Source organism: Oncorhynchus tshawytscha, linkage group LG02 (assembly GCF_018296145.1).
Source record: "Oncorhynchus tshawytscha isolate Ot180627B linkage group LG02, Otsh_v2.0, whole genome shotgun sequence".
Taxonomy (NCBI): Eukaryota; Metazoa; Chordata; class Actinopteri; order Salmoniformes; family Salmonidae; genus Oncorhynchus; species Oncorhynchus tshawytscha.
Genome location: NC_056430.1, coordinates 72,964,051 through 72,977,553, shown reverse-complemented (window position 1 = coordinate 72,977,553; position 13,503 = coordinate 72,964,051). Strand labels below are relative to the sequence as shown.

General features: G+C 45.2%; 1 protein-coding gene across 7 annotated transcripts in view; it reads right to left on the bottom strand.

The window, feature by feature from the left end:
* Nucleotides 1-13,503, bottom strand: part of LOC121838665 (nuclear factor 1 X-type-like) — a 138,631-nt gene that overhangs the window by 100,037 nt on the left and 25,091 nt on the right. For all 7 annotated transcript variants that reach the window (XM_042304397.1, XM_042304401.1, XM_042304388.1 and 4 more), the window contains exon 2: nt 6,799-7,330. In XM_042304397.1, the coding sequence (XP_042160331.1) occupies nt 6,799-7,330 (532 nt within the window). The remainder of the gene's footprint in view (nt 1-6,798; nt 7,331-13,503) is intronic.

Genomic DNA, 13,503 nt, shown 5'->3' with positions numbered 1-13,503 from the left:
GGAAATATAAATTACGATACTAACAAGGTAACCAACTGTATCCATAACTCACAATGATACATGTTTTATTAGACTGTGAATAACACACCCATGAAAAGGTAAGTGGGTATTTAGTAATGTAGAAAACATGTGCAGCCATTTATTCTCAGACACAAACTGAAATAAGATCCGTCTTTTCCTTTTGTGAATTTCTAGAACATTTTGGGGCCAAAAAAGCTGTCGGTCCGCCGTTGATTCTGAACGGATTAACAGGGAAAGTGGGTTTCAAAACAAACTGTATCCAAGGAATAAAGAAGGCTGTTTTGAGTTCTTTTTTCAAAACAAATGCCCTTCTCAATTTCTTTAAACACTCTACATTTCTTTGGACTTGTGAGAGAGAGAGAGAGAGAGAGAGAGAGAAAGGGAGAGTAATTATAAAGAAAGGAGATAAGACCAGAGGAATGGCCAAACGGGTTCAAAAAAACGGCTTCGTTTGTCTCTCAGTTCCGTCACGATTCCGAGGCCCCCGATTTCACTGGAATAATCTGTTTACCAGCCAGACATCTCCAACACTCTAACTCCTCACTCACTCACTCACAGTACATCACACAACGACGGGGAAGTGGGTATCTAGATAGACAGAGATGTTTTTTTCCTCCGATCCGGACAAAGAGAAGGAGGCTTATGGTCGTTATGTAAAACCCAAAGAGCCCAAATTCTGTTTCTAGAACAAAGAGAAGCCGTGATGGGAACCGCATCCCAACAGAGTAATAACAAACAAAATGATACTGGTCAGTCATTTAACAGGGGAGACCAACCAAAATCCAATGTTATTGGGACACCAACAACTTTGACACCACAACTTTGACTTTGAGTGAAAAGCAAATGTTGACTCAACACAGTCATTCCAAATCTCTGTCTGGAGTCTCTGTAATTATGTTCTGTTGGATTAATGGAGTCCGGGTTCCTGCCGACCGTGTTGGCCTGGTTTATGTCTGTCACACTCAGCAAGGGGTTGTATGTTTTAGCGACGGCGGCTTTTGGCTGCCCCGGTTCTGTTAGTGGACCTTCCGAAACACACTTTATTCCAAAGATGAGAACACTCTCTGTTAAACAGCGAGGCATCTTCCTCTCTTCACCCTCCTCTGCTCGGACTCTACTTTCGTATTGGTGTTGGTGTGACAGCATGTCCCTACTGTCCTGCAGACATGGCTCTCTGTTCATCCTGCATGTCCAGCTGAAGACAACACAGGGTCAGTCAGCGGTGGATTGAGGGCGCTCATTGCCAAACCAGCTCTGCATGGGAAGATTGCTTCTACTGGGCCTTATTCCCACTGAACACAATAGATCTCCTCAACGGCAATGAGGCCGTCTCACTCCCCCTTCTCTGTCCTCCCTTATCTCCCTTCTCGCCACGTATTTTTTATGTCATGAAACACCAATAAAACCAGACGGTACTTCACCAATGCCGACCTAAACACTTGCCCCTCCTGATGTCATTCATACGAGACGCGACGGGTTGGTCAGGGATCCAGGAAGTAATTAACAACAGATTATCTTCATGGGAAAAATAACAAAGAGAACGGAGAACTGGCGGGAACCGAACGGAACCGCAGGAACCTGGTGAATCAATCAACTGGCTGGGTTGGGTTTTGGACCACGTCAAAACATTAACACGTCCAGGATCGTTCATCAAGTCTAGCCACAGAACTGAGCTGTCAGGAAGAGGAGAGACACACACTAACACACACATACACACATTAACACACACAGACACACGCTAACACACACACAAACACACTTTTCCCATCTCAGAAACTTTTCCCTTCATAAATCAAACATTTTGAGCGTTTGGGCGTTTTTGATGAGACCAAATACCACTTTTTATTTGAAAATCCTTCCTGTGGTCAGTTTTAGAAACGGACGGAGAGAGCGAGGAATCAATGCAGGGAGGGAGAGTTACAGATTTTCTGGGGTTTTCTCACACTGCCGTCCAAGCCATTATTACTATGATCCTGGACGGACAGAGTGATGTCTGGCACCAGACAACACACACACACACACACTCTTCCCGTCCAAGCCATTACTACTATGAACGGGACAGAGTGGACGGGACGGGACAGAGTGATGTCTGATTTCTGGCACCAGACAACACACACACACACACACTCTTCCCGTCCAAGCAATACTACTATCCGTACGGAGCGGTGTCTGCTGTCTGGTACCATGTGCTTCACAACCACACTCAGTAGAGAGAGGTCATGACAAAGAAAATGGCAACTCTTTTACTTTTCACACCTCCTTCAGAGAGACTTTAAATGTATTGTGGTGCTGCGCTTTGAATTAGAGGCACATTGGAAACATCTTCTCATAATCATACAGTTCTTATAGTCGGAGAAAAAGAGATTGAGATATGGTTCCAAAGTATGACTAGCACTCTAAAGAGAACACACACTGAAACTGACACACGGTCTTCTTGAATAAAAGATTTTCCAACCGTCTTGAAAAGACTGATTTAAGTCAACATCTAGGTTACATGAGGAGGAGCTATAGGATGACGATCCATTGATCTGAAATTCATTGTGTGTGTGTGTGTGTGTGTGTGTGTGTGTGTGTGTGTGTGTGTGTGTGTGTGTGTGTGTGTGTGTGTGTGTGTGTGTGTGTGTGTGTGTGTGTGTGTGTGTGTATGTCTAAGTCACAGACAGGGTTCAGTGTTGGCAGACTTTTATCACTTCCGGGCCTGATACGCTCACTAATAAAATACTACAAATAATGTACCACAGACAGAGCCTTGCCCCTTGTCTGTAGTCCTCTTCTCTCCTCTATTCCCTCCCCCGACCATGTCAATCGCATTGCTTGTTTAGCCGTCTGATTTCTGGCTGGTTCTCCCGCAGCAGTTTGTAACGCCAAGGGAAGGTGGCTTTATTGTGATGCTAGTGAATAGGGAGCGTTGGTTTGTTTTGCTATACAGTCCGTGTTGCTCTTAACAGAACAGCACAAGAGCTGGCTGGCTGTGCTGAGAGGACACTCGACATGGCGATGCAGCTCAGAGCAGAGTTTCACCGTGGTCGTGTTTTTCCACCCTTGTTTCTTCCTTTCCGCCGTAAACAAAACACAAGACGTTGTCGACGTCTTCCCACACCAGCGGGGCTGTGGCTCGATCTGGCTGCCAACCCAGAACAGAACAATCAGAAAACGCAAGCCCTCTTCTCTCGCCCGCCTTTTCTCTCTCTCTGTCTCTCTACTGACGTAAACAAAGGGAGATTGGGGGAAGCAGGCTACCTCTGTGGGAAAAGGACAATGAGGGGACGTTTAAGGAGACAAAACAAAGTGTTGGGGTGAGACAGGAAGAGAGACATACAGGCCTAAAGACTTGCACTAACAATAAACAAACAAATAAGCATGTCTCCTCATTCAGGGCACAAAGACACAGACATACACTGTCACACAAAACACACTCAATACACCCACACAGTAACTACAGTACAGTATAGTAAACGGAAGTGGAAAAGGTAAGTGTGTCGACCAGTAGCCACACTAACATACACACAGACTCTCCTCAAACAACCACAGTAACTACAGTTAAGTACAATCAATGTATTTATAGTAGAGGATAAACTCCCTACTGCAGTAACTACAGTACAGCTTATTCAACAGTAAATGAAAGGTAAATGTAGAGGAGAACCTAACTAGGTAGGCCTCAGCCTCGGCCCCCAGGGCAGATTGGCACGAGTCCCCCATAATATCCCAGTATCCCTGTAGTCTCTCACAGTCACACCAGGAGGCCTGAGCCCGTCCAGGCCCTTTGGAGGTAGATAAAGCACCGGGCAACACTGGATTAGCCAGATAAGATAAGAGCACACTGCAGGCTCACATTATGAACGGGCACTGGGCTGGGCAGCCCCGAGCCGTTTAATGCAAACAGAGCCAGCCAGCTAGCGGAGAAACGTGTGTGTGTGTGTGTGTGTGTGTGTGTGTCCACACTGTACCCATAACCACATAACGACGAGAGGAAATGGACCAAAACTTGGTTAGAATAACACTATAAACGGTGGTCTAATTCACCAATAGCACGTCTGTATCAACATTTATATTTCCAACAATAGTCTGTGAAACATTATTCATTGTAGAAAAATTTTATTGTAGTGAAATTATTTTAGCCTACTTTTCCTTTCCAACAGAAAAAAGATATCAACTCTACATTATTAATTGATAAATACAACCTTTGTTTGTCTAATAAAATAGTAATTAAAAAGCAACAATCCAGCCTTTTAAAATATATTTGAAATTAAAGACAATCAAATCTAAATGATAAAAAATATACAGAATATAAAAAATACAGAATGGCATCCTCTTTTATTCCCACTCTGCATGTTCCCATAGTACCTAGTGGGTTTACTGTAGCTAGCTACATACAGAGGCCATCAGAGTGAGAGACTGCCAGTCCAGGGTTTGGCTGGGGCAGTGAGAGACGGTGTTTGGCCCAGGCCGAGGAGTGTGTATGCCCGGCTGAGGAGTGTGTGTACGCTGCCTCGGCGGAGAAAGAGTTTGGCTACGTGTGTGTGTGTATCTGCGTCCATGTATGTGGATTGCGGGCAGCGTTGAATTGTGTGTGTGTGTATTTTTGTCAAAGTGTGTGTCCATGTGCAATGTTAATTAGCTACTAGTGTGTGTGCAATCAATGAATGGCAGGGGGTAGTGTGAAGTGGAGTTTTTGGCTGTGTGTGTGTGTGGCGGCTGCGACAGTGTTTGGCCGTGTGTGAGGAAGCTATGATAGAGCCAGTGTTTTGGCCGTGTGTGTGTGTGTGTGTGTGTGTGTGTGTGTGTGTGTGTGTGTGTGTGTGTGTGTGTGTGTGTGTGTGTGTGTGTGTGTGTGTGTGTGTGTGTGTGTGTGTGTGTGTGTGTGTGTGTGTGTGTGTGTGTGTGTGTGTGTGTGTGTGTGTGTGTGTGTGTGTGTGTGTGTGTGTGTGTGTGTGTGTGTGTGTGTGTGTGTGTGTGCATGTGTGTGTGTGTGTGTGTGTGTGCGTGTGTGTGTGGCTGGACGACTAAGGCGATGTTTCTGTGTTCATGCACGATGGTGGCTGAGATACAACAATGTTTGGCTGTATTCAAAGCTATCTCAGTTGGTCTTTGGCCGTGTCTCTCTCTCTGTGTGTGTGTGTGTGTGTGTGTGTGTGTGTGTGTGTGTGTGTGTGTGTGTGTGTGTGTGTGTGTGTGTGTGTGTGTGTGTGTGTGTGTGTGTGTGTGTGCCTGTGTGCCTGTGTGTCTGTGTGTCTGTGTGGCTGTGTGCGACAGCGACTGATACTATGTTTGGCTGTATGTACGAGTGTGTGTGTGTGCAATGGCGACTGAAACAGTGTTTGGCTTTGTGTGTGTGCGGCGTTGACTGTGTGTGTGTGTGTTTCTATACGGCGGTGGCTGTGTGTGTGTGTGTGTGTGTTTTCTATACGGCGGTGGCTGTGTGTGTGTGTGTGTGTTTCTATACGGCGGTGGCTGTGTGTGTGTTTCTATACGGCTGGTGGCTGTGTGTGTGTGTGTGTGTTTCTATACGGCGGTGGCTGTGTGTGTGTGTGTTTCAATGGCGTGGCTGTGTGTGTGTTTCTATACGGCGGTGGCTGTGTGTGTGTGTGTGTGTGTGTTTCTATACGGCGGTGGCTGTGTGTGTGTGTGTGTGTGTGTGTGTGGCTGTGTGTGTGTATACGGCGGTGGCGGTGGTGGCTGAGACGGTGTTTGGCAGCCAGGCTCGGTGCGGTGCTGGCGCTCATCAGGCAGACGGAGAAGAAGAGGCAGCTTGCGGCCTGAGAGGACAGACACACACCGCTCACAACATCCTGGTCCCAGGCCAACCCCAGAGAATCCCAGCAGCAACCAACGGGCCTTCCCAAATATACACACACACACACACGCTACCCTCTCGTAAACACACTCTTTCACTCACATGCACACAATCCCTGTCTCATCAATGCAAAAACATTCTCATATACACACTAGCAAAATAGCTCACTCTCTCACACACAGAAACACATTCTCCCTCTTCGGTGGACGCTGACTAAATGGCTCTTTCACACACACTAAATCACAACACACTCTTTCACACACACTAAATCACAACACACTCACATCATACTCTTTCACACACACTAAATCACAACACACTCACATCATACTCTTTCACACACACTAAATCACAACACACTCACATCATACTCTTTCACACACACTAAATCACAACACACTCACATCATACTCTTTCACACACACTAAATCACAACACACTCACATCATACTCTTTCACACACACTAAATCACAACACACTCACATCATACTCTTTCACACACACTAAATCACAACACACTCTTTCACACACACTAAATCACAACACACTCTTTCACACACACTAAATCACAACACACTCACATCATACTCTTTCACACACACTAAATCACAACACACTCACATCATACTCTTTCACACACACTAAATCACAACACACTCACATCATACTCTTTCACACACACTCTTTCACACATAATGATCATGTAAAATGTTGGGCTTTATATTTCGTTATTTGTCTATAATCTCTGTTAAATCCCTTCTGTTTGTACAACACAAATACATTTGCAAGTAAAGAAAAATAAACTGGTTTAAATAAACATAAAACATTACAGCTCTGTGTTTATCTGTCAGACTGTATGTATGAGAGAGAGAGAGAGAGAGAGAGAGAGAGAGAGAGAGAGAGAGAGAGAGAGAAAGAGAAAGAGAAAGAGAAAGAGAAAGAGGAGGGTGCGTGTATCCACTAACAAACACAGATGACTGACCTGGTGCCTGGACGAAGTAGGCCAGGTAGAGATCCAGCTCTTTGACGGAGACCCCGATGTGATGCGGCTGGACACACAGGCCGTGGTTGGAGCACTGGGGCGACTTGGCCAGACGCTCTCCGTCCGTACTCTCCAGGGGGCTGCCCTTGAACAGGATGACCATCACCAGGTCCAGCCTCCACACCTTGTCAGCCTGGCGCAGACAGTCGATCCTCCTGATCTTACCCTTCTGGTCGGGGTTGGAGAGGACGCAGCAGGGGGCTTTCTTCCCGGTGATGGTGAGGACAAAGTCCTCCCGGAACTCTGGCCGGATGTCCTTGCGAAGCTTGGCAAGGAGCCTCGACGCCCATTTCTGTTTGATCTCGGATTTTTCTCCCAGCAGTTCATCTTTGACTGCACGCTCTTCCTCCTTGGACATCTTCTTCTCGTGCTTCTTGAAGTACTTGCGCTTGCGGGCCTGCAGGTTGAACCATGTGTAGGAGAAGGCTCGGACGTGGGGCAGCAGGGCCTCGATGAACGGGTGGAATTCATCCTGGTGGTGGTGGGGGGGGTGGAAACAGGGGGAGGAGGGGGGAGAAATGAGGGGGGAGAAGGCGGGGGAGAGGGGGAGCGGGGGAGAGGGGAAGAGAGAGGAGAGGCAGTTAGCACCGGCGCGCAGCATTGAGGAGCAGCAGCTCCCGCTCTGTGGGAGCGGAGGGAGAGAATGAACGAGAGAGAGGTGCTGGGGGAGAGAGAGATTGAGAGAGAGAGAGAGAGAGAGAGGGGGAGAGGAAGAGAGAAAGAGAGGAACCAGACGCACACAGGCTACACACACAAACATTAAAACAAACAACAGTATACTGATAGAAGCAAACTATCTAATGTTATCGACCAGTAATATCTAATAATAAAACACTGTTGACAATATTTTGATGTGCTGATGTTCATGCCATTAACGCGCACATAGCAGGCATGTCATTGTGTAGAGCTACAATCCTTATAATACACCAATAAATGGCTTCAAAAAAATAACTCAAATAAAACCGTTATTCAAACAGAGCAGGAAATTCAACTTTGCATCCAGTTAAAATCCAAAGGACAGGATAGAAAACCAACACAAGAACACGAGAAATAGTCTCTTCAGAAATACCCTCATACCTGCTTAGTCTGCTAACACGATAACTCACATTATAATAACTCTAGTTCTGAACAAAACATCACATCCTCAATACAAATCATGCATATCTCTGCCAAAAACTCTGAATTCACGTCAATACTCAAACTCTATCAACAACAAAACAGTCATCACAAGACAGAAGGGGAAAATAGACAAATAAAACCTTGGTAGTTACCATTTCGCTGTCTCATGATAAATTCACTGCGCCAGTCAAAACAGTATACCAGTTCGATACCGGTTTACTGAGTCAATATACAACAACTTCCACAACTACAGTATGTTACAAATTACAAGGCAAATGAAGAAGAAAGGCAGGAGGGAAAAAACGGAGGAAAGCTGCAGAAATGGTCCAATAAATGCAAGAAGAAGAAAAACAAAGTCAAGAATGAAGGAGAGGCGAAGGAGGGGGTGAGGATGGTGTAGTACCAGCACAGAAACACAGGAGGTACTGTGGCAGAAGAGCTGCTAAACCAGGTGGTGTTCAACAACACCGGGGAGAGAGAGAGAGTGGAGGGAAAGTTAAAAAGTGAATTACAGAACAACAACAACGGTTGTATGCGTGTAATAAAGCATAATACAATTTAAATGAGATGAGTTTAAAAATGTTAAATGAAACCGCTTCTTTGTTCGCTTTCAAAAAAGGAAAAACATTTTGGGGGCCAAAAACAAAACAAAAATGCTTTGGCAAAGCAGGGACACCGGTGGTACTGGTTCAGATCTGTAGGCTAACTACGACTCACGGATAGAGAGAGACACTGAGAGTCGGAAGAAGAGGGGGGGGGGGCAGGATGGAGGAGAAGAAGAGAAAAAAAACAAGAGGACTCGAATCAATGTTGGAAGAGTGTACGACCGCTGGCAAACCCGGGCTGCAGTCTTCTGTCTTTTCCCCCCTCTTTCTCTCCAACTGTCTCTCTCTTTCTCTCTGTTCCTCTCCACTTTCCTTCTCTAACCATTGACTGAGTCTGTGCCAACGCGCACAAGGCCCACCTACTTGGCACAGAGAGCTGCTCAGCCTCAGCCAATACGCACGCTCCGAGCGACTGAAAGGGAGGGAAGACAGAGATATGGCAAAGAGGAGGGAGGGAGGAGGGGGAGGTTGGGTTGGTGGCTGGTAGTGGAGAGAGTGGAGAGAGATGAAGAGCAAGGGAGCGCGCGAGAGAGAGAGGGAGCAAGCGGGAGGGAGGAAGGGAGGGAGAGGGGGATTGTGTGTGGAGCAGACAGAAGGCATGTCATTAGCCAAATAGACAAGTCCAATCTAGTGGAAAGGCAAAGTCCAGTGGATATTCATTTTACATGGACCAATCCAGACAGCACTCGCCCGCCTCTACTCCACCTACCCGCCCCCGTTCCTCACCCATCCTTGTCTTCCATCACCAGCATGGTCACCACCATCTCATCAAACCAGCACGATCTCTCTGGTTGTCTCCCAAATGGCACCCTCTATTCCATATATAGTGCACTACTTTTGACCAGAGCCCTATGGTCCCCGAGCAAAAGTAGTGCAGTAAACAGGGAATAGGGTGCCATTTGGGACGCAGACACCCTCTCCCAGTGCACCCGCCCAGAGCCAATCCTTCCCTCCCCTCTCTCCCCCTCTTTCTCTCTATCCTCCGCTCTCTGCTCGTGTTTCACCACCTTGGCACAGGATGCCATGAGAAAGAGCAGCCCCAAAATCCCACTAGACCCTCAAACCAAGCAGCTGCTCCTGGATTTACCACACAAACAAAGAGAGCGAGAGGGGGAAAAGAGAAGAACAACCATTCCGTTCCCCCTTCGCTCCCCCCCAAAAAAAAAAATCCATCCATCCATCTTCTATCCAAAAACACTCACTCTGTTTTAAATCACTCTCTCGCATTTGTTCCAAACTGGACCTTTTCTATTCGTTCGCTCACATTCATTCCAATTCCAAAATGGCCCTTTTTAGCAGTTGCGTGCTTGACAACAGTGTGTTCAACACACATTAAAGGTTTCTGTTACAAATGTAGAGAGCATTCCAATGAGAGGGGTTCAGTCAGTGGACAATGGAAACTTGGGAACCGAACCGGTCCGCTACGGACTGGACCGTATCTCTGTAAATGTAAATGCAGCCTATACGCTGTTTACGAATGCAGGCCATGCAGATATGGGAGACCTTACAAAGGATCTGTTCACTGCAAGTCACAAAGGTGTATCGCCTGTCTTGCCTCCGAAAATACACATTGCCCCTTTCTTTGTAATATATAAAAACATGACATTTCTATTGCTTTATTTTCATACTCCAACATGTAACGTTGGACGTAATGCATTTCCCTCCAGTGACGTACAGGACATATGAAACATCAGGCAGGTTGAACAGCAGGGAGTTGGTGACTGACTGCATCACCCTGGCTACCACTTTACTTGCTCTCATTGGCTGTCTGACCCTAGTGAGGAAGGAAGGAGTGTACCCACTATGGGACAAGTGTTCAGGAAATAGGACATTTAGATTCCACAAGGGATATAATTCATATATATATACAGCAATTCTGAGGGGAAAGTAAACAAAGAGGATAATTATGCTAAATATAACATTCTCACAGCCATCCCATGATGGTATAATTGCTCACACACACACACAAAATCACAAATCTAAGTGATGTGAAAAAAATGAGTAAATCGGGCCAGGAGGAAATTACAGAGATTGTGTCAAAAATGGGCAAAATGGGAGCATCATGTAGGTCCTCTGGCATGGAAGTAGAACTATTTGATTCTGGCCCGATGGCCACTCTCTGAACATCCCTACAAAGACCAAGAATCCTCTGGTTCCAGCCCAGGGCCATCAGATCTACACAGCCATCTAGCCCAGCTTGCTCTCTCTGCCTCTGCCTGACAGCGAAGCCACGGCCTGGCTAGCCGGGTGTCTGGCTGCATTGTGCTGGATGGTGGTACTGAGCAAAGACCCAATCTGGACAGGCTGGGCTGGACGGGCACTGGTTGACGAACATGCTAATACATAGGCGGGCACTGAATGTGGGAAGGAGAGACAACACAGTAACTCTGTGGGCACAAAATGTGGGGCAGAGCACCAAATGTGGGGAAGAGAAGTTACAGAGAGAGGAATTTGGGAGAAATAACAAGATGAGAGGGGAGAGAGAGAGAGAGAGAGAGAGAGAGAGAGAGAGAGAGAGAGAGAGAGAGAGAGAGAGAGAGAGAATAAGGAACAAGAGAGAGGTGTGTATACTAAGATTCTTGTTTAAAAATGATCAGAGGGGATCCATACCATCTCTTAAGTGAGCGTTAAGCATATTGTATAATACAAAGTGATGGGGAGAGATGGCTACTTTACAACCCATAGGCTACTATTGCCACAAGTATCGATTTTGTCATAAATATCACCCATATTGTCACAAGTATCATATAATGCTGCAACCACAACCAGACTGGAACAAAAACAAACAGAAAATATCGTCAAGTAAATGAATGAAAGCTCTCTATGGTTCTGCATAATATAAGATAGCACAAGATTATATTTTTACACTATTCATGCAAAATATTCTATCACAGACTGGCCATAACATTTCCATAAATCTGATGAGCCAAAGTAAAGAGGGTTCAAGCAAGCTCACATTTTTCATATATATATATATATATATATATATTTATGTGAATCAATCGACATGACGGCAACACTGATTTGATTGGACTATTTTGTGTCTGAGATTTATTTGATAAAATCCAAAATACCTCAATAAAGCCACGCGTTTAACAGCTGAAGCTTTCGTTCCCAGATTAATCTTAAATGATGCCTATTATATAGCGCCGGACCACTGCAGATACGAATAAACATGACCTACATGTGTTTAATATAATTAGCCAAATGCAGAACTTTTATTATTTTGGCCAGGACACCAGTCTGTGGCACCCTACCATTTATTATGTGGCAGTTAATATCATTTTTCAAAACGTATTTCTTGCTTTTAAATAGGAGAGACATGCCTAGTTATAGTGGATATGTTGGATGCATTTGGCCATTACATGCGCTCGCTCCGCAGGCGGTCGGTGAGTGTGTGTCTGTCGCCAACGGCCGCCTGCCATGGGCCTCTTGCCGCGGGCCAACGGTATATCTACTGGTATCTCCTGTTCTGCAATCGTGTTTTGGTTGTTTTGAGAGAGAGAGAGAGAGAGAGAGAGAGAGAGAGAGAGAGAGAGAGAGAGAGAGAGAGAGAAAGCTCATCTTATCTCCGCGTTCCACTCTCTCTCTACTAAACGGTGACCTTTGTTCGCGAGGCTGCACAGAGAATCTCCTGCGCTTTCGTTTCTCACAAACGAAAAAGAGAGCAAGTGAAGAGGGAGAGATGGGGAAAAAACGAGTGTTTGGAACTGGGAAAGCCGCCTATAGTTTTACCAATGAGTGTATATATATGAATGGACAAAGCCATCGAGTTTACACAGAAACCGCGGGAAAATCCTTGGAGTTGTATACAGAGTGAAACAACTGCCAAAAAGGCAGACAAAGGGAAAAGAACGAGAACGTTACCCGAGGCATTATGGTGTGTAACACACACAGTTCCATTGTTGCATTTTTATTTCGAATTGTTTATAAAGAATCCGCAACAACCCTGTCATATAGGCCTACCAGCAAAACACGTTTATATAGCCTATAGACCAACATTTAATAGGCCAGTAGGCCTATTGAGGATATCAGAAAGGCCTCTGCACAAACTGAGTGGATGGCACTCACACATGAGAAATAGGAAAGGCCTAACATTCCATATGAGGGAATTCAAAGCCTTCTCTCTACGTTTGATACTATTGAATTATAAATTAATTTAAGGTCTACAAAACGTTTTTCTACTTCATATCTAATCTCGAAGTGACATAGAAGTGATATTGAATAGAAAGCTTTCCTTTGTAGGCCTGAACCAATTAGGCATTAAATTAAGCCGAAAAGTAGCACTAGCAGTCCAGAAAAATACGTAAACAAGTCCCCGTTAAATTAAAGCTATAAAGGCAAGTACTAGAAATAAACCTTTAAATGTAGATAGTCTGCCTAAACATTCTACCTAAACATTCAAATAGCCTATCTCTTTATCTTGAAAGGAACACGTAGCCTACTGGCGAAGCCTGCCAAAACGAGTCTCTTTCTTTCAATAGCCAAGGACTGAGCAGGTAGCATAACGTTGGATGAAAACAGCACTCAGCACAAATGTAGGCTATATTTGCATTGCCAAGATTTACAACCGGCAGAAAATCAAAATAAAAGCGTTGCCGAGGGGAAAATAACTGCTTGCTGTGGGGACCAGTAAATTGTAATCTCTTCCAGAAAACATGTTCTGCTATAGCCGCTTTCTGTGTTTCTGTAGAACCACTTTAGACGACCGCGGCATCTCTGAACTTCTCTTCTCTCTTGTTATATTTGATTTGACTGTTAAAATAGGAACAAACCTCCTATATTTGACTATAGACTGTAAAATAGGAACAAACCTCCTCTCTTGTTATATTTGACTCACAACATATAGACTGTTAAAATAGGAACAAACCTCCTCGCACTTCATCTCAGTAAAAACAGATCCAAGTGGCGGGAAACTCCG